Source organism: Sander lucioperca, chromosome 4 (assembly GCF_008315115.2).
Source record: "Sander lucioperca isolate FBNREF2018 chromosome 4, SLUC_FBN_1.2, whole genome shotgun sequence".
Classification (NCBI taxonomy): domain Eukaryota; kingdom Metazoa; phylum Chordata; class Actinopteri; order Perciformes; family Percidae; genus Sander; species Sander lucioperca.
Genome location: NC_050176.1, coordinates 17,081,904 through 17,109,504, shown reverse-complemented (window position 1 = coordinate 17,109,504; position 27,601 = coordinate 17,081,904). Strand labels below are relative to the sequence as shown.

Sequence of the window (27,601 nt, the reverse complement as noted above, 5' to 3'; positions counted from 1 at the left end):
GAAAATTGGAAGACATGTTGTCATAGCTTCTTGGTACATAACGGCTACCGTAGTTGCAACATGCATTTGAAAAAGCGAGGCGATGGAGAGCACTCTTCGTTTGAATGCAAAATACAATTTCACCACTAGATGGGAGGAATTCCTACACAGTGTACCTTTTACCATGTTTAAAACTGCAACCGTAGTGAACCGTCATAGTTTGACATGTATAAGTGACGTCAACTGTTCCTGAAAACGTATGTGACGAGTGGCGTGCTATTCATACTCTTTCCCATGGGCTCATAGTGCCAAATGCTCAGCAGGACTGGAAGGTAATCAAATACCTGAACTTGTCTTCAAAGACATTCATAAGATGTTGCTTTCCACTGACTGCATTTCTGAAACTAAATCAATTGGCTTTGTTCACATTTGGCAACCTTTACCTGATGGTGGGGGGGTTGGTTTTGGTGTTCCTATCAGAGACCTCCATGATGTAGTGGGGCTCCAGTCACTCCACACTGATTCGGTGCCCTCTGAAATGGCCTTCACTCGAGTGCGTGCCTCGTACTTCTCGTCTTCTATCATCTGATCAGGGTCCAGCTCCGCTGTGCAGTAATATTCACATTGAGTGTCTTTTATTTTCACAGAGTGATCCTGAAAATGAAGAAATGTGAGGCTATTTAATGGGCTGATTTCATGTACAGGTGCTTGGATTTCCTACTACCACAAGGCATGGATCATTCATGCAAAGAATTTAACATTCAATTGTAAGATCTATCATTTCTGACAGAATACATATAGGCCTACTCATTTAAGAATTCACATACACACACACACACACAGACACAGAATATATACACACACTCCATGACTCATCCTCTTGTTTCCACTGCAATTGGGAGCTGTATAATCTAAATCTTCCAGGTGGTTTGGGTGTAAGTTGGGAGAACCAGGAAACGGTGGTAAAGTTGATATCTGGTTGTCGCGGAGGATCCAGCTTTACTGCAGTATCACACACACATAGTTTGTTTTAGGTTATCATTGATAGCTCACAGGGTAAATCACATAGAGGTGATGTGATATTCATTGTACTCACTGTGAGAAGCTGGCTTGAAGATAATGCTCAAACTCTGATTCGCAGGGCTACAGCTCAGAATAATACACAGCTTGTCGGTGCTCCTGAACTGAGAAAATTTCAAGAAAGGAATAGAGCTCTTAGGAAACATTCATAAGACAACAATACAGAATTAAATAAGATCTTAAGTAATGTGGTGGTTTGAACGTCATGATGTTTTTGCTTGTAGTAAAGGTGATCTGCTGAACAGGTAAACTAATAAAATGGTCTGATTAAAAGCTCCAGCTAATAGCCTTAAAGTGCCCATATTATGAAAAAATCACTTTTTCTGGGATTTGGGGTGTTATGTTGTGTCTCTGGTGCTTCCACACACATACAAACTTTGAAAGAAATCCATCCATGCTGTTTAGAGTGAGATACGGTTTCTGAATGTGTCCTGCCTTCAGTCTCCTGGTGAGCTGTTCAAAATCGGCACGGCTTGTGACGTCACAGCCGAAACGAGCAGGCTAACCGCAACCATTAGCTTGCTTGCTAACGCTAGCATGCTACCTCGTTCTCAATAGCAAAGCACTGCTACAACACACACAAGTTCACCATAATCTACAAAAGAACTACTTACATGTGCGTCCTCATTTAGGAGTCTCCCAGCTAATCCTGCCTTGTAACTGACCCAAGTTGTAGAAACAGCCTTTCTTTTACTGTCTATGGAGCTAGCTAGCTGACATGATCTACATCTGAGCTACTGGGCATGTGCGAGTGCAATCAAAGATAGTACAGAAGAAGAAGAAGAAAAGAGGTCTCACTCTGTAGCTAAAACAGAGACCAGCTGAAAAGAGGATCTGCAGCAGTGAGAGAGAGCACTGCAGTACAACAAAAATATGGTGTTTTTTGAAAATTAAACCATGTAAACCTATTCTGGTACAACCTTAAAATACAATTATGAACCTGAAAATGAGCATAATATGGCTGCTTTAAATGTAGATATAAATGCTGTACCAGTGCTTGCCAGATTTCAATGGAACAAATGACATTACAGGGAAAGACAGACTTAATATAATTCATGAATGGTTACTTGTTTTGCTGCTATTCAAAAATAACGACCAACGTTTTAGGGGGGGTGGGGGGGGGGGACTGCTGTAGCTGCTCTCAATCAGAGCTCCTCAGTCCTTGTCTCCTCTTTCCTTGACTGTCCCAAAATGTGCACTTCTGTACTTAAACTTGCTATTTTGAGTACATAGTACGTTCACACTGACGAAGTGTGGCCAAATGCAGTGCACTACCAGTACCCGGATGCGGCACTCAAAACGATCAAAACGTTGAGTGTGGAACGCTGGACACTACTCACCTTCCTCAACTGTCGTCATTTTTGCTACCTAGCAGAAGCCAGAGGACCACCATGTATTTTCGAACTTGTAAATATATGGTGGGCGAGGAAGCTATAGCAGATTGCTATAGAAACGGCGTAAACTGAACTATACAAATGAAATGTATACATATGTTTTTTTCCACTATACTGTCAGATAGTAAGAAAACAAGCCAATAAATATTTTGTCAGGCGACAATAGTAATACTCCGCCCTGCTGTAACTTACCATTAAAAAGAAGGGCACGGTCAGTGCACAACTGAGCGTGCACGATTTCAGACTACCCTGACACTACCCTGACTAAATTTAAGCACTATCCAAGTGAGTACATAGTGTACACAGTGTACTACATGTGAGTGTACTCATGGAAGTATCCAAATTGAGATACACCATTTGTCTCTTGTCCTTGTCTCCCCAGTCCTGACAACTATGATACTACTGCATAAAGTTGGTGCAGGTATTTACAAAAAACAGACACGTGCATCACTACAGGCCAAGGTTTCCCCCCTGTTTGAACTAAGGCCTAGTCCACACGTACACAGGTATTTTTATGAACAGAGTTTACTCCTTTGTTTAACAAAAAACGCTCCTCTACACAAGCAAAGTAAAAAAAAAAAAACTCTGTCCACATGAAAACGTAAAAACACGTTGATACTGCGTTTGCGTGTGGATGAAATAAAATACCTGTGTTTGTGTGGACAGGGCCTAAGCTAAGCTAAGCTAACCATCTGCAAGCTGTAGTCTTATTTAACAAATAGACATGAGATAGGTTCTAGTATTTTCAACTAACTCTCAGTAAGAAAGCAAATAATCATGTTTTGCTTTGCTAAGTGTTAAACTATTCTTTCAATGTCCACTATTCCATTCTTCTCTCAGTTGAGATATTACAGTGTGTGGTTACATGAGAGCTCCTCAGACTCACATTCCTTACTCTACTGTAGATCAGGGAGCACTTCTTTGGCATTGGTCTGGAGACGTCAACAGGCTCCAGCTTACATGAACTGTCATGATATCCATAACTGGAAAGAAAATGTCATGTTTCTTTTCATTTTGCTGCACTCATACAAAATAACTGTATATTTGAATCTGTCCAGTTTTTCTTTTTGGGACTGATGTCCTTACCTCTTGTTGATACCTTTGGATTGTATTGTGCACACATTGTCTGGCTGATCAGACACATATGTGCTGTTCCACACACAAGTGATAGTAGAATTATAGTCAGTGTAGCAGGTGAGATCTGAGACACCTAATGGAGATGAGAAGAAAAGAAAAAGATGAAACGTTGTCAATTTCAAGGGCTTTTATATTCACTCGTGTTGTCGTTAGTTTTGTGTAACAAAATATATTGAACTCTATTATTATGCCAGGCAATATAACAGTATAAATTAAGTTATCAAAAAATCACTAACTGTTATGGAAGCACAGATTGTTTCCAGCAGCACATTCACAAAGCAGAGCCAGAAGAAGAAACAGCACAGGGGTTTTCTTATATCTCTCCATTTATGGTGTCATCAATCTTCTTTTTTGAGAGATCTCAAACCAGCAGGATGGTTGGTTTCCAAAGCTGGGGGGTTTGATGGATTGTTTTCGCTTCAGGGTGTAACTCACTGCTTCCTCCTTCTCAATCTGTGGGATGACACACACTGTATGTTGCTCTGCTTCTTGATTTTGTAGTATTTATCAGACACACACGTATGCACGTGCACATGCTCGCACACGCACGCACGCACACACACACACACACACACACACACACACACACACACACACACACATGCACACACACACACACACACACACACACACACACACACACAAAACCCTGCCCTGACCAGAAATACAGCAAGAAACTGCCAAACAACAGGTGATCGAAAACAAACAGAAATAAAAATGTTTCAGATCCTTTTTTCCACGTACACAGACTGATTAAACACCTGTGTAACATGTGATATCCAGAATACCCAGATACAGTGACAATGTAATACTTTGTAAGTAAATCCCCTGTTAACTGATGCTACAAAGGTCAGGATCAGCACCACATTAAATCTTTTTTTTTTGTATTTTTTATCTTTTATTTAATTGACTGTTAGATTGAAAACAGAATCTGGGATTGAGAGTCCTGCACTTATTGAAGCCAATATGTTGAGATTTAAAGAGTAACTTAACACCAGGCTGAAAACACTGTTTTGTCGCCTTCCAACCCATTCTCATGAACGGGTTCGTATGATATTTTATGAAAGGTTATGCATAACAATTCGTATGATATCCTACGAAATAGGCGGCTGCAGGCTGTACCAATTTCCAAATAAACATCTGCAATTAATCAAATTACCAAATTACAAGTAGTGAACCTGGAACAGTTGGGGCTCCTGAAGGTTTGGGGCCCTGGAGCAGTTGTCCACTTTTGCTTTGCTAATTGAGTCTGAATTTTGGTATGAATTAATAATGTCATAAGTTGTTGTTTATTGGGTTATAGAATGACTTCAGGATGCCAAAGTTCACATTTTCAAATTCTGCACATAAGTAGCTTTAAAGAGACTGAAAACTGTGTAGTTTTGGGGTGCATGTTTGCATGTGTTATATAACAAGCACTTCCAAAGCATGATGCTGGTATTAATACTCACTACTTCATTAACGTTTTAAAACGCTGACAAGCCAATCATGGTCTACAATGAAAATATATCTTGAACTGTATTGTGTTATCCGTGACATCTTCGTAGTTTGATTTAATGTGCTCCTTCTCATAATGTCAAATTAACAAAACTAAATTTCTATACTACTTAAAATTATCTTTAGACGTGTTATGTAACAGCAGTTGATGAATTAATTATCAAAGTTGTATTAGATGTGGGTGTAAAGCAACATGGTAATTTACTAGTGTTAGTCTTAGTGTCCTACCTGTTGGTGAAGCTGCTCAGGATCTGCTTCAAAGCGCTGGTTTTGTTCTATTTAATGCCCTGTGGACATAGTTTTTTTTTTAGCAAACCACCACACGTAGAATTAGGCAAATAGAAGATAACGTTTGCACTCTTTGAAGGGCACTACTAAGAAATGTAACCTCAAATCTAGATTAGTTTTTTACTCCTTTCCAGTAAAATCCACCTACGCTCGAGGGTGTGAAATTATAAAGTTTTTGTGGTTATGTTAACACTTCAGAGCAGTTTCCTCTTGTATTTTCCTTCTACTGATAATTAACGACACATTCTAATGGCAGTACTTGTGCACCTGTTTCTATAATTAGAAGCTGATACAGGGTTTCAATAGGTAAAAAAACAAAAACAACACGGTCCTCACAAAGGTGGATACTGGCTACTTCAGTGTGGATGCTACTGTTGTATCACCTGTACTAGTTCATTGTTTACCTTCCTTTACTTCCTTGCAGCCTGCTATTTTCCCAGTCTGTTATGTTTATTTACACAGAGCACAGGCACTCTCTCTCACACACACACACACACACACACACACACAAACCCCATGCAAATATGTACACAAGGTATCCATGTATGCGAACCTGAAGTATATATGTATATGCAATTGAAGAATGCATGTATGTGCAAGTGGTTAGTACCAGTTTATATATGTATGTGCAAGTGTTTAGTACCAGTATATACTGTATGTCCAAGTGAAGTATTCAATTCTGGCCTAGACGGCTTCTCATAGCTTTATATCTCAAATTTGATTTGAGTGTTTCTTCTTTTTTTGCACTTTGTAGCAAACATTCAACTGATACATACTATATTGAACTGTTGTTTGCTTTTGAATCTGAACCACACTGACATTTAAAATGTGTCAAAAACAGGATGAAAAATAAATGTGTCTCAGGTACATGATTTGTGGTATGTGGTTATTACAGCCCACTGCAACCCGACCCACAAACACCCACAGCATCAAATGCAAAAAACTAACTTTCACTCTGCACAATAACAGCAACACTACATCTTTTTAAGACCCTTTAAACATTTTATATTTGTGGAAATACATTTCTAATAAAGTACACTAGCAAACTTGTCTTTTTTGCCATGTGCACACAACATTTATATAAATATAATTTTTTCAGTCTTTTTCCATTTCCGGGCAAAGGGGAAACAGCCCAAGTTCTTGCAGACAACCCAGTCACCTGTTTATGCAGTTTAATAAAGGTCAGAGTGTTCATTTTCTGAGAAACTAAATGGTCCATTATTCTAAAAGGGGCATGTCATGCTAACGGCACTTCCTTCTCTTAAAACAGCACTAATCAGACTGTAGATCATGTCCTTATCATCACAATAAGGTAGTCAAAAAGCTGAAGTGTATGACTTGCCAGTCACTTAACATGTCACTTTTTTTCTTTTGGTATTTCTGGATGTTTAAAAAAAGGTGAGATAGGGGAAGCCGAACTGCATACATCCTCTTAAAGCCACAGTATACAACTGTTTAGAAATTCAGGCCAGCTGCTTCTTGTAAGGGTCAAAAGGTTTCCAGTATCGATCACAAACTAGTTCTTTATAGTTTTTGAAACACACGGTTAGTTATCTGTAAAAGAGACAAAGTACGTCCTGTTGTATGGTTCCGGAGACCAAAACTGACATAAAAAGGATAGAAACATTTCTCAATGGGTGCTTGAGAAGGCAACATGGCGTTGTGTGTCCAAACAAGGTCACAACCCTGAAATTGTAAAAACAAAATCATCACTGAAATAAGACAAATGTAACTGCGATGGCTGGGCCACGTGTTTCGAATGGAGGCAGATCGCATCCCAAAGGTTGACAGATAAACTGAGGCTCAACATGTTGTCAAGGATGGGAAACGATGGAGGGAGCTCATAAAGTCTTTGCTCTGTTACTTTGGCTGTCCATGTACAAATGATCTTTTGTGTGATCTTGTCATAAGGATGTTCTAGTTGGTTGGTTGTTTTGCCTGGCCTGCATGGCTCTCAGCACCTGTCTCCAGCTCCTGTTCACTTTGCCCAGGCCATGTACCCTCCTCTCCCTCCCCAGACCTGCCATCCTCGAACCATCCACCCTCACACACAACTGTTCCCACTTTCCTCATCAGTCCTGCAAATATATGCCCACACATTTCCACCTGTTCCCTGTCAGATCATCTTACGTACTCTTCACTAAGCAGTTCAGCCACTTTGCCTGCATGCACCTACCTGTATGACCAACTCCCTTAACTTTGAAGCCCTGACTTTTTCCCTGCTCCCAGCTTGGTTCAGTCTACCTTCCTTTGTTTGCCTGCTTGGTGTGTTGTGTTGCTTGTGTCCTGCAAACGGCAGCAGTAGATGGCCGCTCCCACCAAGAGTCTGGGTCTGTCTGAGGTTTCTGCCTGTTTAAAGGAAGCCTTTCCTCGCCACTGTCAAGTGTGGTCAAGACCTACTCTATCTGTGAAGTGTCCTGAAATAACTCCTGCTATGGTTTGACACTATGAATAAAATTGAATTGATTTGGTTTCAGTAAAGACACTCTTTTATCTCTACTTGCTTGGTCTTCGAGTCCTGCTTTTGGATCCAAACCTGTGTTCATCAAATCATTACAGATTTGTAAAAGTACACCAACCAGATCGACAACTGTAATCCACTATTACTCTTCAGTGTGCGTGGCTTATGGAAGCAGTTTTTTACTCTGACTGATCTATAAAACCTGAATTATGTGTAATGCAATCACAGTACTGTAAAAGTAAAGAAACCAGACTGCTTAAAACAGAGTAGATCGCCCTAACTGATGTTGGATGTGGGAGTATTATCATGCTTATAGCCATAGCTATAATCATATAACAACATGGCTGTATTCAAATCATAATCCATTTGTCAGTTTGTCAGTTTACCTGAAAGTAAGGTCAGATAAAAATGTCTGCCTTTAATGGAAAGGACAGCTATGAAAGGGGGTAGAGAGAGGGGGAAGACATGCAGGAAATTGTCACAGGTCGGACTCGAACCCTGGACTGTCTGCGTCAAGGAATAAACCTCAGATTAATTTTAATTTTTTGATAAGAAAGTATCAATTAGAAGTACTACTGCTATGTTTAACCATTTTTAACATTCACTGATAACAACAGTGGTTAAACTTTTCCACTTTTCCAGTGTTTTTGCAGCTTTATCCATATTAAGGACTAATGACGGTTACACTTTACTTGTAGTTATCTACATAAGAGTGACATGACACTGTCATGAACGTGTCATAAACATTATAAAGTGTCATTCGGTTTTTGTCATGACAAGTTAGGGTTAGGGTTTGGGTTCATGTGTTCATGACAGTGTCAGTCACTCTTATGTAGATATGTTCAAGTAAAGTGTCATCATGACACACAATGACACGATTCAAAGTCATGATTTACTGTCCAGCAACTTCCCCAACTAAAGGTCTGTACTTATCCAGCTCATGATCAGTGACTGATAGTGGGAACAACCTCACTGGTCAAGCAGCACTTTGAATCAAGACAACAAATAGAGAACTCTTTCAAGTCTCACTTTATCAGCTACTATCTGCCTCTTTCTAACCTCTCTGAGTTCTGTTTTTATGTGTCTTCTTCTAACGTTTGGATTTCCCCTAACCAGCTCCAATAGCTGACGCTCTATTCTCTCACTTTCCTCTCAAAAGCACGGAAATAACCACAAACTACACGCACAAAAAACACACACACACAAACCACTTCCTAACCCCCTTCTATTCCCTGAAAGCTACTGTTGTTTCTAATAAGAAAAAAACAACTCATTCACTATCAAGCAAGTATGCTCTTCCTTTATTGATCTCATTACATACATTTACATTTTTTTTTATGTTACTTGTGCAAAAACTACTAAGGTCCACTGGTGTCAGGATAAGGTGAACAACGAGACTTTTTGTCTACCCACTTTCAGGTGTTATGGTAATAAAATGGTAACATCTAAACCACAGGTATTACAGTCACGCCTCTCTCGGCCAGGCTCTCTCGGCGCCCACCTGTGGTGCACGTGGGCACGGGATCAATTATGGCTTATTACATTTACTACTTTCACCACCTTTAATCAGAGAGCTCTGACAGTTTAAGGAAACTTATTGTTGTCTGGGATTAGGTTTTGAGCCTGAACAATCTCTCTCTATCAAAATGACAAGTGTGATTTGTACATATTAAGCATAGTGCCAGAGGCTTAAAATTATCGTGGGCTATTTTGAGGGAAATTATCGTACGCAAGTCGTAACAATGTGAACAAATAGCCATAAATGTGTAATTTAATAAAACATGTATTGAAGCAATTTTTGACACGTCTACACATCTGCCCACATTGTTTTTTAAAGCAAGCTAACAGGCTGCCTGCATGGGGGCCATCAGTCTGACAGTGTTTGTAATAGTCTACTATATTAGAAAATTGAATTACAAAACAACACGACTGGAAGCCTGTTTATATTCTGCATGAAACAGTTAAGGCCATAAGCTAAGCTAATCAAATACACAACTTGGCTTACTCGTGCATTCAAAAGAACTCGACTTGACTTGAACACAGCATACCTGAGTGAGAAAGTTCAAGCTTCACCTCCAAGTCGCTGGCTGTCACTGCGGCAGGGGAGAGAGACAGTCGTGCTTGCGCTATAGCGCAGACTAAAACCAACCACTACATTTTCATCACTACATCAGTCCAATCTGAGTTGTCTGTTGCACGACTAAAACAACCTTTGAACAAATTAATATAACTTGCGACAGCATCATGTAGCACGTAGGAGTAAACAACAGAAGCTGAAACAGCAGCTGCAACGTGACAAATCAGCATATTAAGTCCGTGGGCTTGAATTATATAGTCAGGCCTACTGGATAGATTGCTACAAAATTTCGGACAGACCTTCCTGGTTCAGAACATCTATCCCAATAAATGTGATGGTCCTGGTTATTTCTCTTGTGCCACCAGCAGGTTGACATCTATAGAGTGAAATGTCATAAACACTGTTGGGAGGATTGCCTTGAACTTTGGTACAACCATTAATTGTTCCGACCTGTCCTGTAGCGCCAACACCAGGTCCAAATTTAAACTTGTCTAATACTTTGGTTGCTAACATCAGCATGTTAGCACTGTCAATGTGAGCATTTAGCCTAAAGAGTGTGGGTGTGCCCTCTTGTTTAATAGGCAAAAGCATGTTAAACTACTGATATAGCCTTCTAAACACCCCATTGGGAGTTATCTAGGTCCCTTTCTTCCTCCCTTTCTTCCTCCCCCTCTCTCTCTCTCTCTCTCTCTCTCTCTCTCTCTCTCTCTCCACACTCCCCCACACTGTTTCCTTCTCTCTCTCACTCCTTCCACCTTCTCTCACCTTCCCACATATTAAACCCCACACACCTGCCTTTCTCTCTCTTATTAAATATATTTGTTTATAAAAACTTAGAGTATATGTATGGCAGGGTGTCATCGCTTACCTGTGAGCATTATAAATCTCTTATTTTAATAATGATACCATGTGAAGAATTTCATGCCAAATTACTTTCATTTGTTAGTATTTTCTACACATAAAGTTGGATGGTTGGAAATTGTAACTAGGATGGAACTCTTAATTTGAAAGAGTTCACCAGCATGACTATATGTCTCACTAGCAAAATTATCTTTTTTAAGATTTGGCTAAAAAAGTTTGTTACCACAGTGACATAACTTGCAACCCAATTTTCCAATCCAAACACCAAACATTTGCTGTCATTGTCATATTTCATTGGCAGACCGTGAGAGGAAAGCTTAACAAACAGCGAGGAAGAGGACCTTGAGTTCAAAATATTGTGTTAAACTTTTTTTTTAAATGTAACCAAAAAGGTCTTTCATCATCATCGTGACAGATGCCGACATTGTCATCATCAAACACACGCACTAAAACCGCCTCATGAACAAACAAAACTTGCTTATCATCCTCACCATCATCATTGCCCTCCTGCTATAGCATCAGTTCCCGTCGGTGACTCATTCATTCATTATACTGAAAAAAGAACTTGATCTACATCAACAAATGGCTCTTAACCAAAGATAATTTACACAAGAACCTACCTCTCCAGTGTCTTTCTGTCACAAGTTCTTCCCCTGTTGTTTTACATCACGAATATTCAAGATAATCAATCACTCGTTTTCATGCCTGTAGACTCATTCAGACTTAACTGAAGACTTTTAGGATTCCTATCAAAAGCTAGACTATCTCCTGTCAGCTTGTGAAGTGATGTAAAACTGTGGTTAATGTGGTTCCCCTTTACTAGCATAGTGACATACACTCCTGTGTTTCAAGAGGAACTGTGAAAGAACAGGGTGGAAACCCCTTTTATGGTTGGCTCTTTTTTTCATTCCCTTGCTGTTCATGCTCACTTTGCGTTCATCACTTTAGATCAGGCAGAGTAGAAACTCTGAGTTTCGTTTTATTGTTGCTTCTTGTCATCGTGTTACTATCCTTCATCATCTGTGAGAAGTGACAGTAGTGTAGTCAGTAGTGTGTGCTTTCCCAGACTAAGGCCTAAAACACCCTTAAGCAATCATTAAAACACAAAAAAAACCCTGCACGTCTTAATACAAACTCACGGACCCTTCATTTCATGTCTCCTTGTTCCCTTACTTTGCAAACTTGAAGGATAGCTCAATTTATAGTCTAAGTAATACTTTTATAGAAATTCCCTTATTTGCTTTCTTGCCAATAGTAGACAATGAGAAGATTAATACGACTCTCATAACTGTATGATAAATGTTGTTAGCATAGCTTAGTATAAAGACTGGAAACAGCTAGCCTAGCTTTGTCCAAAGGTAACAAAATCTGCCTATCAGCACCTCAAAAAATCACCAATTGACATGCTATGTCTAGTTTGTTTAATCAGTACAATAAAACTAAGTGTAAAAACTACATGTTGTGGGACTATTTCCTGGCCAGAGGAGTACACATGGTTGGTTGTGTGATTATTCTTTCTCTCCAACTGGCTCTGAAGTTATCCCTTACTATCATAAGTCAACTCTGTAAGAGAACATTCCTCTTTCTGTGCAAAACTCAAAGTTCAGCTGAAGTTAATATGGAGCAGTCTGAGTCAGCCAAGTGTGTATCTTCCTAACTTAACCCTTGTGTTGTCCTTTGAGTCCCCGGGATTCAGTTTATTTGACATTTTTGCATTGGCCTGGCGTTGAGCTTTGGGTCCGAAATCCTAGCAGTAGTCCCGAATCCCAAATCCTGCCCTAATTGTCCCGAAAATTAGAGCAAAGTCTCAAGAGCAGACTCTCGAGTAGTTATAGTCTGATAGAACATTAAAAACTGTTCATATTTGCCAAATCTGGCGACACTCAGTCGTCCTGTAGGTGACCTTTGGGCCCAAGCGCTGAAGAGCCGGTCTGTGTTCTATGGCGAGTGGATTGTGCCACAGACAACCTACCGAAGGAGGTGTCTCTAACGTGTGGATAGACTACACTGTCGCCAGTGTACATCATAGTTGATAAGTACGCCGCCACACACACACACACACACACACACACACACACACACACCCAAACAAAAAAATGCATTGAGTGAATTCAAGTCAATCAATATACAGTAGGCTAAGCTATAGCTATAGGTTAAAATGTCTTTCAGTTCATTCAACATATACATGTTCCAGGCCCTTTATCCATTATAAAAGTTGCTCTAAAAGTACTCACAGTATAAAAATAATATGATAAATTAAATTGTAGTACATCATCAGCTTATGTGACCTGCACTGTTGGAAGAATGCATTGTAACTCTTACATTGCTTGAAGATTGGCGCCATCTACTGGATCATTTGCACTAATTGCATTACTGTTTATAAGCTTCATAGATCTGTTTAATATGTAACTTTATGTACATATGTGTATATGCATATGCATGTATACACTTTATTATATACAACTTAGTCAAACGTTCATGTTTAAAGTTACCTTGTTCATCTTTGTTTTTAGCCGTAACGTTATGTCTGTTTCTATGTTGAAAGCAACACAAAAGCCGGACTCAAATTCCCTTGTGTTTACACTTACTTGGCCAATAAAGCAGTTTCTGATAAAAATCCGAAATATAAGTTATTTATTTATTAAGTATCTTTGCAGATACCCCCAGTTAAAAATCTGATTTGAGTCAAAGGCACCACGATCTCTGTGTGGGCTGGCACTCTGTTCTTTAGCTAGTTGGCAATAACCCCAGCAAAGCTATGAAGACCAGCCAAATCACTGACTTATTTATTATTCTGTAATGGGTAAATGTCACTCAAGCACCTTCATTTGTTTATATTTTTTGAGTGAATTGAGGTTCATTTTGGGTAACAAGTGGGCGCAACTGTCACTAAGACTAGCAAGCTCCCCAGCTATAAGCTGTTATTTTTATGATTTTGATCATATATCTTGTGACTATACCTTCGTTTAGGTCCTAAGACAGTTGATGACTGTTGTTTGCTATTTTATTTAGGATTGTTGTTCGGACGGTTGAGCTAAGGTAGCTAATACTGGCGGCATCTGTCTCTTGTTGCCATAGAGACATTCGGAACAAACATTCTGAGTGTTCATTCATCATTTTAATACTTTTTATAAGCATGATATATCATTAGCCACACATTAATTGGTAACACCTAAGCACCAGAAAGTAAGCAAAAAAACACTAACAAAATGTGAATCTAAATGATGAGAATATACACTGTACTGTACTCTAGTTATCAAAAAAGTTAGGGGAAAAGTCACACTGACGACGTACATAGTTCAGACGTCTTTAGATAGTGAAGACGTGTGTTTCACACGTTTGTAAGGAGACGTACTTAGTTTAGACGTCTTTAGTAGGTGTAAATTTGTATGGGAAATCTAACATACGCCGTAACCACAACGGCGTCGGAAAATGTTTCTAAAGCCCCTGACACACTAACCCGATAATTGGCCGTCGGACAGTCTGGTCGGTGACTCGAGTCTGTTGGGAGTGTTCCGTGCTGTCGTCTGTCAGAGGGGCTGTTGGCCTTCATTTTGGCCAACCTGACATGCTCAGTCGGAAGACGGGCACCGCCGGCAGTCGGACTCAAATGACCAATCTGATTGGTGGAGTGCTAACCCGAAAATGACGAGCGGGATTAGCGTGAATAACGCCTCGCAAAATCTGACGAAAATCTTTTAAACTGACCTTTGTTGATCTGAAATGAAGACAGATTCAGCAACTGCATGGCTTATTTCTCACTTAAAATGTTTTCAGAAACACGTTTCGGTGAACTATTTTAGTAAAATATGAGATTGTATTCTGAACAAGCCACCATGACAGTCTGGCTTTGAATTTCCAGAGAAACCAGACCCACATGACGCGTTTGTCCAATCAGCTGCAGTAGGCATCGCTTCGGTGTGTTCCGAGGCACTTTTTTTAGCCAACTCGGGGAGGCAGTCAGTCCAACTGCCTTTTCTGCCGTCGGGTTGGTGTGTCACCGGCTTAACATGCACTCGCCGCCTAGTCGCCGCTTGTCTCTCGTCTGCAATCCCTATTAAATCAATTCAAAATTCCACACGGTTTGGCGACGACGGGGAGGGTAGCCTGCTCCTTCTCCTTCTCCTGGGTATCCTTTGAATGACACTATCCACTAACCATATGCGTTCCCTCAGTGTGCCATACTGCTGTCCTTCGTCCTGAGCATCCTCGTGAGCAATGCTTACTCAGAGCAATGAAAGGTGCCTGGACTGATGTGAGAAACAGATGCTCATTTAAACTGATCCACAGCACAATTAAAGTAAAAATGAATTTACAAATGAGCTGTACAGAATTCCACAAACTCATCATGGGAAAGCCGAGAGTGCTGGCAGCAGTGAAATCCTCCGCGAAATATGCCAACGCCGGGCCTCCAGCTCAACCCAATCTTAGGAGGTATAGCTTTAGTGCATTTAAACTTTTGTTGTTTCTGTTATTTTATACGCACAAAGAAAATACAACCTTTTTGTCCCCTTTTTATGTTATAGAGTAGATGAATAGAGTGCAAATTGCAGCCATGAGGCCAGGGAAAGAGAAGGAGCGATTGGATTGGATGTTGCTGATGTTAAAGCGCAGTCATTGTGTTTGTTTTGTTTGTTTCATAATGACACTTGAGTTCATGATTTTAATTATTTTTTATTTGTATTCACGGGTTTACATGACAGACTTGACAGAGACAGAATTGAATTCCTGAATAAAAATAATAAATCATTTTGGTGCGGAGTTTTGAAATTCATGTGGTGATATGGATATGACACATTCCTTTGGTGTGGTAGATCTGGGTTCAATTCCCACTGCGATACATCAACCAGTGTGTCCCTGAACAAGACACTTAACCCATAGTTGCTCCAGAGGCGTGTTACCTCTGACATATATCACAATTGTACGTCGCTTTGGATAAAAGCGTCAGCTAAATGACATATAATGTAACATGTAAACCCCCGTCTTGTCCCAAATTTTACCCATTCTCATCTGGTCACCCTAGCGTGGAGAGGAGGAATGATTACAGCAGCCAATAAGGTAACCCCTAACCCAATAGACTTGACTTGTAAAAATCCAAGCCTGTCCTTTTAGGGACAGAGCACTTAAACATACCTTTAATTCAATACCTTTAATAGTGATTAGCCTTCAATAATAAAGGCCTGGTCAGACTAAGGTGCAGGTTGGACATGTAGGGCTTCACTTTGTTTACCTGATTGTTTTTTTTTTTTCACTACTAGTAAGTAAGCACTTTTTTGCCTGAATGCTACTATGAAAAGTCAAAGGGATTGTTACTGTAACAGAAGATACTGATTGAAGAATCTCTGCTTTGTTTGTTTCACTTTGGCTCCCCCCAGCGGTAGCATCAAAAAGATGCTGAGAACATTTGCATGGACATGCCCTGTGGCAGACAGCAACACTGCTAAGTCATAAAATGTTAACTTGCATTGTAAAACCAACAGTAACCCTTCACGGCGTTGTGATCAGTCAACAGCAAAAGAACAAAACATGTTGCTGTTATGCAGACATTGCAAACAATTGGTTTTCCAGATTTTATTTTTGCGACACATCTAAGAGTGAAACATCACACATGCACTTTGTGCCTTAGAACATTGAACTTCAACATTTTGTAAACCAGCACACACATATGAAGCTTCAGCTTTGGCCACTGCTGCTCTCACATCTCCGTTCGCGTGCAGTGGCAGACTCTTCACAACGGTACATGCAACCCTGTCTCCTAAAATAATGACGTTCCCACCCAATGAAACTGCATACTCAATTACGTTTCGAGGGAAAACCAATTTACCAGCGCACGTTGTGAAACAGTCGCTGTTTTTAACAAGTGGTTAACGCTATAGATTGAAACAAAATCGGTTAGGTTTAGAAAAAAGGATGATGGCTTTGGTTTAAATAAGTACGTTTGGTTGTTGTCAGATGTTTTGCTGCTCTCAAGTGCAAACTGTTTAACAACCAAGATAATTATAATAAACCTTTTTTACAAAGCACTTTTCAAAAACACTCTACAAAGTGCTTCACAGATATAAAATACACAAAGCAGAAAAATAAGTCAATTGCAGCATAGATAAAAAAAAAAAAAAAAAGAATAAAAGCACAAAACAAAAGAAATTCTAATTAAAAGACACTTAATAAAAAATGAGTTTTAAAAGAGAACAGCCAGGTAGCTTGTCTGATTACCAATGGAAGATTATTTCACAATTGTACAGCGAGCAATATTTTTTTTCCCACTGTGGCCACACCAAGACTTACATGCTTATGCAAGGCAATGTAACCTGATTTGTACAGGTCCTATCCCCTGACCAATCGGCTATCCTAACCTTAACCACTCGAGGTGAAGTGCCTAACCCCCACCAATCAAGCTGCTTCGTAGGGCGGGTCTTGGCGTGGCTATATGTGGGAGTCGTAATTTTGCGTACAGTGAAGGCTGTTAGGGCCCCTGTTTTAAAGGACAATTCCGGTGCAAAACGAACCTAGGGGTTAATAACAGATGTGTACCGAGTTGATCGTTCTCTGGGACATGTTTTCATGCTAATCGAATGTGTTTGTAGCTTGAAACAAGCTAGCGTGGACCACTGATTAGCTTACAACGCTAGTATTTGGGGCACAGGGAAAGTAAAAACAAATCGCTATTTTATACCACTAAAAAGGCTCAAAATATCACCACACTTCAACGGTAGCATAGTGAGGGTCCCTAAATGTTAACCGAAGCATTGAGAACATTGTAAGTGTACAGACAGTTTATTAAAAAGATAGTTTAGAAAGACAGTAGCTCCCAAGACGGCGGCCGCCTGTATACGAGAACGCGACTGTCTTTATAATCTATCTTTTTAATAAACTGTCTGTACACTAACAAAGTTCTCTATGCTTTGTTTAACATTTAGGGACCCTCATTATGCTACCGTTGAAGTGTGGTGATATTTTGAGCCTTTTTAGTGGTATAAATAGCGTATAGTATATTTGTTTTTACTTTCCCTGTGCCCCGAATACTAGCGTTGTAAGCTAATCAGCGGCCCGCGCTACCTTGTTTCAAGCTACAAACACATTCGATTAGCATGAAAACATGTCCCAGAGAACGATCAACTCGGTACACATCTGTTATTAACCCCTAGGTTCGTTTTGCGCCGGAATTGTCCTTTAAGCCTTGCCCTGGGGACCGAGAGCAGCAGCTGTTCTAAGAGTACGAGCAGGGTGTTAGGGGTGAGAAGGTTGATAATGTAAGGGCAAGGCCGCACAGTGATTTAAAACAAGCAGTACAATTTTAAAATCAATTCCTAAAACTGCGGGTAAGAAGTGCAAAGAGGCGTGAATAGGGGTTATGTGCTCTTACTCTTGGGGTTTTGTAAGAACTCTAGCTGCCATATTCTGTACAAGTTGGAGGCGGTTAATTGATTTCTAGGTCAGCCCGGAAAATAATGAGATGTCTGCAGCTGACCTGCTATCTGTTGAAGTAGTATTTTGAAATTCTGATGGCAAAAACGCCAACACTCATTCACAGACATATTGATGCTACCCCATCACAGCTCATCTCTGCACCCTGTAGTCTGCTTTTAAGTAGATCAGTAAGCATTACAATGATACAAATAAACAGTAATACTTTAAACAGATATGTGAGTAATAAATATACAGAAAAGCAAATGGCAGAAAAAACATAAATGAAATCAAATGCCAGCCACAAGACATGTCAGTGGTAAACAAAAAATAAATAGAAAATAATTTACATTACAAGTAAATTAATACATAGCTGCATTTCTTTCTAAAAAAAAAATAATGAAATTTTACTTTAGCAAATTTACATTTATGATGTAAAACTTTTCAAAAAAATATTGAGATTGATCAGAAACTATTATTTTTCATATATTGTGTTGTACCTGAAAAAACAAAACAAAAACACATTCTCCAGTAAAAGGTCAAAATTTTAGATAATATTATCCAAGATAAATTTACAAATATTTTGCCACAGTTTACGGGTATGCATTTTCCCAGAACAGATGGACAATAATTTCAGTATGGGAATCACATAAGGCACAGCTCAAATCAATATAATTTTGGAATTTGATAAAAACCTAACCTAAGAAAGAAACTGATAAACAACCCTTAAACAACATCAAAGATTATGGAAAACTGTTTAGGAGTTAGAATTATCTGATAACTGTTTAAGGATTTCCTGTTAACAAATAAATAAATAAAACACCATTACTATTGAACCATTGATTCACCAAATAACTAATCAATGTTAGTATTGACCTATTCCTTGAAAAAAGGGATGTGTTGTTGTAATGTATATCTCTATTGCTTCATATTTAACGGTGGTCCAGGGAAATTGTGTGCTTATATATCATAGACCATGCGCTTGTTTGATTAAGTTAGAAAGGTGAATAGGAATCTTTTCAATGTTGTAGATGCACACTAATTTACAAAAATGTATCTTAAAGCTTTAGTGCGTAACTTTTTGATATTAATAAACGTCCGTTACATTCAAGCCATTGCCAAATGAGTTGCTAAAAAGCTAATTAAGACTATCAGCTCCACACAGCTCTCTCTGTATTTCTCAGTAGGGCTATGTTCAGAAGATTGTGGCGTTCGGTGACTTTCCCGCGCAGAAACTCGAGTGAAGATAATTACCTCTTCTGAAGAGTCCATTATGTTTTTTTTAATCCTCCATGTCCTCCTTGGATACTAGCAATTGCATCGAGGAGTATGAAAAGTAGCAGGTCTGTCTTGTTTTATTATCAATATCTAATGAGAGAGCAGCATATGTAAGCCTAGAAATGCCCTTTGCTTTTGTAATTAAAGGTCTACATTTCAAAGAATCCACTGGTTACATTTCCTTTGTGATTGGGGAAAGATTTAAAGTAGCCTAGCAAGTATTTTTTATCTTCATTGAAAGATATTCCCAAGTGTCAATGTATATTTGACAGAAATGTTTGAAATTGAGTAAGTAACAAATTATTTCACTGCCAATAATTGTTTTGTAAATAAAAATAAACAATTTTGTTAGATTCAAGTATAGTCCAGAAGCTGGGGAGAATACTTGTATTATATCTAGAGCACAAGATATCTGAGCAATGTTATTTTTTATTTTTAAACAGTGCTGTCATCTGCTAGCTTGCTCCGCTGCTGTCTGTTCACATTTGACCACTCTACGTCACATGTCATTGGTCTACCTCAGTTTTAACCGCCTGTTGGAAAATGGAAAATGAAGTGAGAGGTTTCAGACTACACACATTTGCGATTTAATCTAGCGATGTCAGGCCAGCGACGTACAGTATTGTACAGCATTTACTGTAAGGCCTGCTGTCAGTTTTTAGCTCTGTTCCTGTCTAACTGGCATATATCCATCACCAGAGGGCTCCACTGACCTGTTAGTTGACATTAGAGCAATTCTCTCAAGTAAATGACTTGGCAGAGGTTGCAGAGCTGGACTCAAACCTGGCCCAGAGAAGTTCAAAGGCAGTGGTGTGAAAGAGGGCAAGGAGCATGATAAGACGCTGGAAGGAGGAGGGGGAAGCAGGAGGCTTGTAGATTCAGTGGACTTATCAATATCCTCCAAGCTTTCCTCCTGACTCATCTGCTCCTCGCCCCCGCTACCAATGTCTGAATCCAGGCTCCAGAGCTCAGGGCTGTCAGCCGGCAGCTTCTGGACTTGCTCGTAACCGGAACAAACCTGAATGGACCCTTTGCCTAAAATATCTACACTGCCTCCAAACAACTTCTGGAAATCTACTTCTTTCCCATTCCCTCCGTCCATCTGCTCCTCTCTTTCAGGCCCGTCCTCATGGCTATCAGTCACATTGATGCTATCTGCCTCGAAGCTCTCTTGACTGACATCTTCGCCACTGCACACGCCCGAATCCAGTCTTTGGAGCCTGACGCACTCGACCTGGAGCTTCTCAGCCTTCTCATAGTCTGAAATTACCGCCATAGGCTCACTGTTGTTGCTGCCTTTGGAGAGCAACTGGCGGATCTCCACTTCTTTCCCTCTCGCTTCCCTATCCTGTTCGGCATTGTTCCCTTCACCTTGACTACCGACGGGTCCATAAGGTGTATCGGTGGCGCAGGGCGCCAGATTCCCCGCAGTGAGCGAGGAGACAGGAGGAGGAGGAGGAGGAGGAGGAGGAGGACACAGCTGGGAGTAACTGGGGTTGGAGAAGTTGGAACTGGTCGATTTGTGGCTGCTTTCACTTCTCATCTTCTCCAGCAGTGCTGCCTCTGGCCCGCAGGGTGCAACAGCATCCACAGTGGAGGTTACCTCAACAGAGATGATATCCACCGGTTTAAAGAAGGACTGAAAGGATTCACTGGTGAAGTAAGGGCTCAACCAATTCTGGAGGAGAAAATGTCAAAGATGGGGAAACAAGAGGAGGAATTTGTCAAAGTTAAAAAAAAATACAGAAGTAATTTAATTTGTGATAGAATGTCTGTAAATAGTCTGCAAATAGCCAGTGTTTGAGGTGTGTTTGTCTCTTTTCTCTGCAGCTACATTCATTTTGGATTATAAAGGTCAAACTGTATGTCTTTTAACTAATGACTCATTTTTTCTGTCTGGTTTCACAGCCAATGTGGGCTGCACATCCTGCTTATTTGTGTCATTTTGAGCTCTGCCTTTTTTAAACTGCTTTTTTTAAGTTGCTGTCTTTAAAGCTGCACTAATGGATATGTATTTATTAACCATGGATCATATGACGATGTGTACCACTGGTAATGACAAACCCACAGAGAATTATATCCCTACTCTGGAGATCTGTTCATCTTTATTGAGCCTTTTAGCATCTTTTAGAGAATTATTTTGGTTATTTGGATTGCAAATTTAGGGTCAAATTGTAGTTCAGCCTCACTGATATTGTCAACCCCATTTCCAGCTGCAGCAGGCAGCTGTTTTCAGGAAAGAACAAAAACTCTTATAAACTCACTACATGCTAACTGTATAGCAATAACTGATGGACACTCGCTGGAGAAGAAACTAAACATCTATCAGCCAAAGTGCCAGCTTTTTTTTCCAAAGAAGTTGGTGGACACCAAATCGAGTAAAAAAAAAAAAGAGTGAACATTGGACGTACATGCCGATTGTGGCCGTGACACAACGCTATATGAATGCTAATGATGCTCTCTCTCTGCTAAATATGTAAATAGGTAATTTTACGCTAAAATGCTTACCATAATTATACATTTGCACATCAATGCAGCTTTAATGTGTTATGTCAGCTTGATCTAACATAGTTTTTACAGTGCGCTATAAACATTTTATAAGAATGCACATTTGAAAACAATTGGAAATTGTTACCACTGTAAATCAAGTCTGTATTTGCAGCAAAACCTGATTCAACTGAATACGAAGAAAAAGAAGATTTCATATGCTCACCTGGAAATTTGCATCATTTAGGAAGGAGTTTGCTGGGTTCGGCAGGGGCGGACCTTTGATTCTCTTTGCCATGTAAACCCTACAAAACACAAGGATGTAATCCTAAAGCAGAGTTGTCGGAAAAAATATGCTGCTTGAACATAAAAGATAAAATGTTACATGTTTTTGTAGCACAGGTGACACAAATGTCTTGGTCAAGTACTTTGTGGTTGTGTCTGCTTACCAGGTGGTTTTGTCTGTCTTAATGCGTATGACAACCAGAAACACTGTAAACACTGTTGCCGCGGCAACAATGCCAAAAACACCCCCAGTAGGATCTGTCAAACACAGGAAAGAGCATATTATGTTACCTAAGAGGTAAGCACACTGTATTTATCTCACCGTAAAGAACAAATCTGTCTTATATGTCTGTGTTTTTCTTGCAATTATCCTGATACTGTACACAATGGCATGTTAAGTAATTAGTTACCCAGATCTAGAAATGTGCTCTGGGAGAGCAGGTAAAGATATTTCAACAGAACAAGTGGGAAAAGTATGACGTTTCAAAGGAGAAACGTTAGTGTATGTTGTAAGCGCATTAAAAACACATTAGACTTGGATTTTTATGTGAGAGTACACCTCTTTAATCAACATAAAACATTTCCGATGTGATTTATTTTTTCCTTTAAAGTTGCATTGTTTGTCCAACTCTCAACTCTCCAACTCCAATTCTCCAAATGCAGCCTGGTCTCATGGAATGGTGTGATGAATAACACATTGATTTGTTAAGTTATTACATCACAATGTTTTGTTTTTTTGCTTTACTTTTTACGCAAGTGTAGTTGCACCAGACTTTCTACTGAAAACCAATCTTCGTCAATATTAGACGGTCAGAGGAAATTCTCCAGAAAAAGGTGACGTAGTATGAAGATAGAAAACCCATTTAGGGTGAGAGTTGGTGGATGGGTCAAACAAACACACTGTCACCCAGGAGAGCGCTGTTTGTGTCCTGTGTGAAACCAAAACTCAACGTGGGGTCATTTACGTTGAGTAATTTACATACTGGTGTATTTCTTTGGCAGTTGATTTCAGAATCACTTACTGCACCTTTAACCAAGATGTTTTGTTGCCAAAAGTGTTTGAATTTACAACGTTAAAGGTACACTGTGTAGTGTTTTAAGTATTTTATTAGCTAAAATCACCGGCAAATTTGAAAGCCTGCACTGCACTTTAGTTCATAATGGAGGCTCATACTTATGCCGAGCCACAGGAGAAGGAATCCTCGTCGCCAAAAAAGCGAAAATTGGAAGACATGTTGTCATAGCTTCTTGGTACATACCGGCTACCGTAGTTGCAACATGCATTTGAAAAAGCGAGGCGCTAGAGAGCACTCTTCGTTTGAATGCAAAATACAATTTCACCGCTAGATGGGAGAAATTCCTACACAGTGTACCTTTTACCATGTTTAAAACTGCAACCGTAGTGAACCGTCATAGTTTGACATGTATAAGTGACGTCAACTGTTCCTGAAAACGTATGTGACGAGTGGCGTGCTATTCATACTCTTTCCCATGAGCTCATAGTGCCAAATGCTCAGCAGGACTGGAAGGTAATTAAATACCTGAACTTGTCTTCAAAGACATTCATAAGATGTTGCTTTCCACTGACTGCATTTCTGAAACTAAATCAATTGGCTTTGTTCACATTTGGCAACCTTTACCTGATGGTTTGGGGGATGGTGGTCTTCCTATCAGAGACCTCCATGATGTAGTGGGGCTCCAGTCACTCCACACTGATTCGGTGCCCTCTGAAATGGCCTTCACTCGAGTGCGTGCCTCGTACTTCTCGTCTTGTATCATCTGATCAGGGTTCAGCTCCACTATGCAGTTATAGTCACACTGAGTGTCTATTATTTTCACAAAGTGATCCTGAAAATGAAGAAATGTGAGGCTATTTAATGGGCTGATTTCATGTACAGGTGCTTGGATTTCCTACTACCACAAGGCATGGATCATTTATGTAAAGAATTTAACATTCAATTGTAAGATCTATCATTTCTGACAGAATACATATAGGCCTACTCATTTAAGAATTCACATACACACACAGACACAGAATATATACACACACTCCATGACTCATCCTCTTGTTTCCACTGCAATTGGGAGCTGTATAATGTGATTCTTTCACGCGGTTCGGGTGTAAGTCGAGATAACCAGGAAACGGTGGTAAAGTTGATACCTGGTTGTCGCGGAGGATCCAGCTTTACTGCAGTATCACACACACATAGTTTGTTTTAGGTTATCATTGATAGCTCACAGGGTAAATCACATAGAGGTGATGTGATATTCATTGTACTCACTGTGACAAGCTGGCTTGAAGGTAATGATCAAACTCTGATTCGCAGGGCTACAGCTCAGATTAATAGACAGCTGGTCGAAGGTCTGGAACTAAGAAAATTTCAAGAAAGGAATAGAGCTCTTAGGAAACATTCATAAGACAACAATACAGAATTAAATAAGATCTTAAGTAATGTGGTGGTTTGAACGTTATTGGGACAGCTCCCAGCTGTAGCTGCTCCAATCAGCAGGATTAGCACCTTGTAGAGCTCCTCAGTCCTTGTCTCCTCTGTCCTTGACTGTCCCAACTTCTGTACTTAAACTTGCTATTTTGAGTACATAGTACGTTCACACTGACGAAGTGTGGCCAAATGCAGTGCACTACCAGTACCCAGATGCGGCACTCAAAGCGATCAAAACAGTGAGTGTGGAACGCTCCACGCCTTCCTCAACTGTCGTCATTTTTGCTACCTAGCAGAAGCCAGAGGACCACCATGTATTTTCGAACTTGTAAATATATATATATATATATATATAAGCAATAGCAGATTGCTATAGAAACGGCATAAACTGAACTATACAAATATAATTTATACATATGTTTTTTTCCACTATACTGTCAGATAGTAAGAAAACAAGCCAATAAATATTTTGTCAGGCGACAATAGTAATACTCCGCCCTGCTGTAACTTACCATTAAAAAGAAGGGCACGGTCAGTGCACAACTGAGCGTGCACGATTTGAGACAACACTACCCTAACTAAATTTAAGCACTATCCAAGTGAGTACATAGTGTACACAGTGTACTACATGTGAGTGTACTCATGGAAGTATCCAAATTGAGATACACCATTTGTCTCTGTCCTTGTCTCCCCAGTCCTGACAACTATGATACTACTGCATAAAGTTGGTGCAGGTATTTACAAAAAACAGACACGTGCATCACTACAGGCCAAGGTTTCCCCCCTGTTTGAACTATTTTTATGAACAGAGTTTACTCCTTTGTTTAACAAAAAACGCTCCTCTACACAAGCAAGGTTTAAAAAACCTCTGTCCACATGAAAACGTAAAAACACGCTGATACTGCGGTTCAGTGTGGACAAACGGCCTATCCACACGAACCTGTGTTTGTGTGGATAGGGCCTAAGCTAAGCTAAGCTAACCATCTGCAAGCTGTAGTCTTATTTAACAAATAGACATGAGATAGGTACTAGTCTTTTCATCTAACTCTCAGTAAGAAAGCAAATAAGCATGTTTTGCTTTGCTAAGTGTTAAACTATTCTTTCAATGTCTACTATTCCATTCTTCTCTCATTTGAGATATTATAGTATGTGGTTACATGAGAGCTCCTCAGACTCACATTGCCTTCTCTTTTGTAGATCATGGAGCACTTCTTTGGCATTGGTCTGGAGACGTCAACAGGCTCCAGGTTACATGAACTGCTATGAAATTTAGTTCTGGAAAGAAAATGTCATGTTTCTTTTCATTTTGCTGCACTCATACAAAATAACTGTATATTTGAATCTGTCCAGTTTTTCTTTTTGGGACTGATGTCCTTACCTCTTGTTGATACCTTTGGATTGGATTGTGCACACATTGTCTGGTTGATCAGACACATATATGCTGTTCCACACACAAGTGATAATAGAATTATAGTCAGTGTAGCAGGTGAGATCTGAGACACCTAATGGAGATGAGAAGAAAAGAAAAAGATGAAACGTTGTCAATTTCAAGGGCTTTTATATTCACTTGTGTTGTCGTTAGTTTTGTGTAACAAAATATATTGAACTCTATTATTATGCCAGGCAATATAACAGTATAAATTAAGTTATCAAAAAATCACTAACTGTTATGGAAGCACGGATTGTTTCCAGCAGCACAGTCACAAAGCAGAGCCAGAAGAAGAAACAGCACAGGGGTTTTCTTATATCTCTCCATTTATGGTGTCATCAATCTTCTTTTTTGAGAGATCTCAAACCAGCAGGATGGTTGGTTTCCAAAGCTGGGGGGTTTGATGGATTGTTTTTGCTTCAGGGTGTAACTCACTGCTTCCTCCTTCTCATTCTGTGCAAAGGGATGACACATACTGTATGTTGCTCTGCTTCTTGATTTTGTAGTATTTATCAGACACACACACACACACACACACACACACACACACACACACACACACACACACACACACACACACACAAATACCCCTGTCCTGACCAGAAATACAGCAAGAAACTACCAAACATCAGGTGATCGAAAACAAAACAGAAATAAAAATGTTTCAGATCCTGCCTCAGCTTGTCTGTTCTGTTTCCACGTACACAGACTGATTAAACACCTGTGTAACATGTGATATCCAGAATACCCAGATACAGTGACAATGTAATACTTTGTAAGTAAATCCCCGGTTAACTGATGCTACAAAGGTCAGGATCAGTACCACATTAAATCTTTTTTTTTGTATTTTTTTTATCTTTTATTTAATCTGGGATCGAGGGTCCTGCACTTATTTAAGCCAATATGTTGAGATTTAAAGAGTAACTTAACACCAGGCTGAAAGCACTGTTTTGTCGCTTTCCAACCCATTCTCATGAACGGGTTTGTATGATATTTTACGAAAGGTTATGCATAACAATTTGTATGATATCCTACGAAATAGGCGGCTGCAGGCTGGTCACTTGACGACCAGTCAAATGACATGTCAAGTTTTCACATTATTATTAACTATAACAATGTAAATGTAGATTTTGACACATGGTCCCACTCCAAGGCAGAGTCACAAGATTAGGTAACAATGCAGGGCATAATGTAGTTCATTTTTTAAAGTACTTTTGGAAATCCTTTTTAGCCTAAATTATAGACAGAGAGATGACAGGAAACAAGTGCAAGAGATCCAACAAAGGTTCCCAGCTGGACTCGAACCCGATTGCAGTTCATGGATCTTAACACAACTTGGTTGATATTGTACATAAGTAGTACCAATTTCCAAATAAACATCTGCAATTAATCAAATTACTAAGTTACAAGTAGTGAACCTGGAACAGTTGGGGCTCCTGAAGGTTTGGGGCCCTGGAGCAGTTGGCCGCTTTTGCTTTGTTAATTGAGCCTTGGCTAAATTTT

At 39.7% G+C, this 27,601-nt stretch overlaps 1 protein-coding gene and 1 long non-coding RNA gene across 8 annotated transcripts in view; both read right to left on the bottom strand.

The window, feature by feature from the left end:
- Positions 1 to 27,601, bottom strand: part of LOC116042721 — a 45,121-nt gene that overhangs the window by 3,979 nt on the left and 13,541 nt on the right. For 2 of the 6 annotated variants that reach the window (XM_036000895.1, XM_036000893.1), the window contains exons 2-7: positions 26,335 to 26,551; positions 26,048 to 26,171; positions 25,848 to 25,944; positions 24,511 to 24,598; positions 24,277 to 24,416; positions 417 to 633 (exon numbers count right to left, since the gene is read on the bottom strand). In XM_036000895.1, the coding sequence (XP_035856788.1) occupies positions 417 to 633; positions 24,277 to 24,416; positions 24,511 to 24,598; positions 25,848 to 25,944; positions 26,048 to 26,171; positions 26,335 to 26,425 (757 nt within the window). In that variant the 5' untranslated portion in view covers positions 26,426 to 26,551. Of the gene's footprint in view, positions 1 to 416; positions 634 to 841; positions 982 to 1,075; positions 1,348 to 19,974; positions 21,135 to 22,169; positions 22,249 to 22,392; positions 22,487 to 23,868; positions 24,077 to 24,276; positions 24,417 to 24,510; positions 24,599 to 25,847; positions 25,945 to 26,047; positions 26,172 to 26,334; positions 27,141 to 27,601 lie in introns of those variants that run through there. The other 4 variants (XM_036000896.1, XM_031289035.2, XM_036000894.1 and 1 more) reach the window with 4 other exon arrangements.
- Positions 3,198 to 11,835, bottom strand: LOC116042722. Of its 2 annotated transcripts, XR_004103306.2 has the most exons (5): positions 11,395 to 11,835; positions 5,316 to 5,374; positions 3,827 to 4,043; positions 3,540 to 3,663; positions 3,198 to 3,436 (listed from the first exon to the last, which is right to left on the bottom strand). It is a non-coding gene; the product is annotated as an uncharacterized LOC116042722 (long non-coding RNA). The 2 variants fall into 2 exon arrangements; XR_004897196.1 differs by lacking the exon at positions 5,316 to 5,374 and having other exon boundaries at positions 3,200 to 3,436; positions 11,395 to 11,832.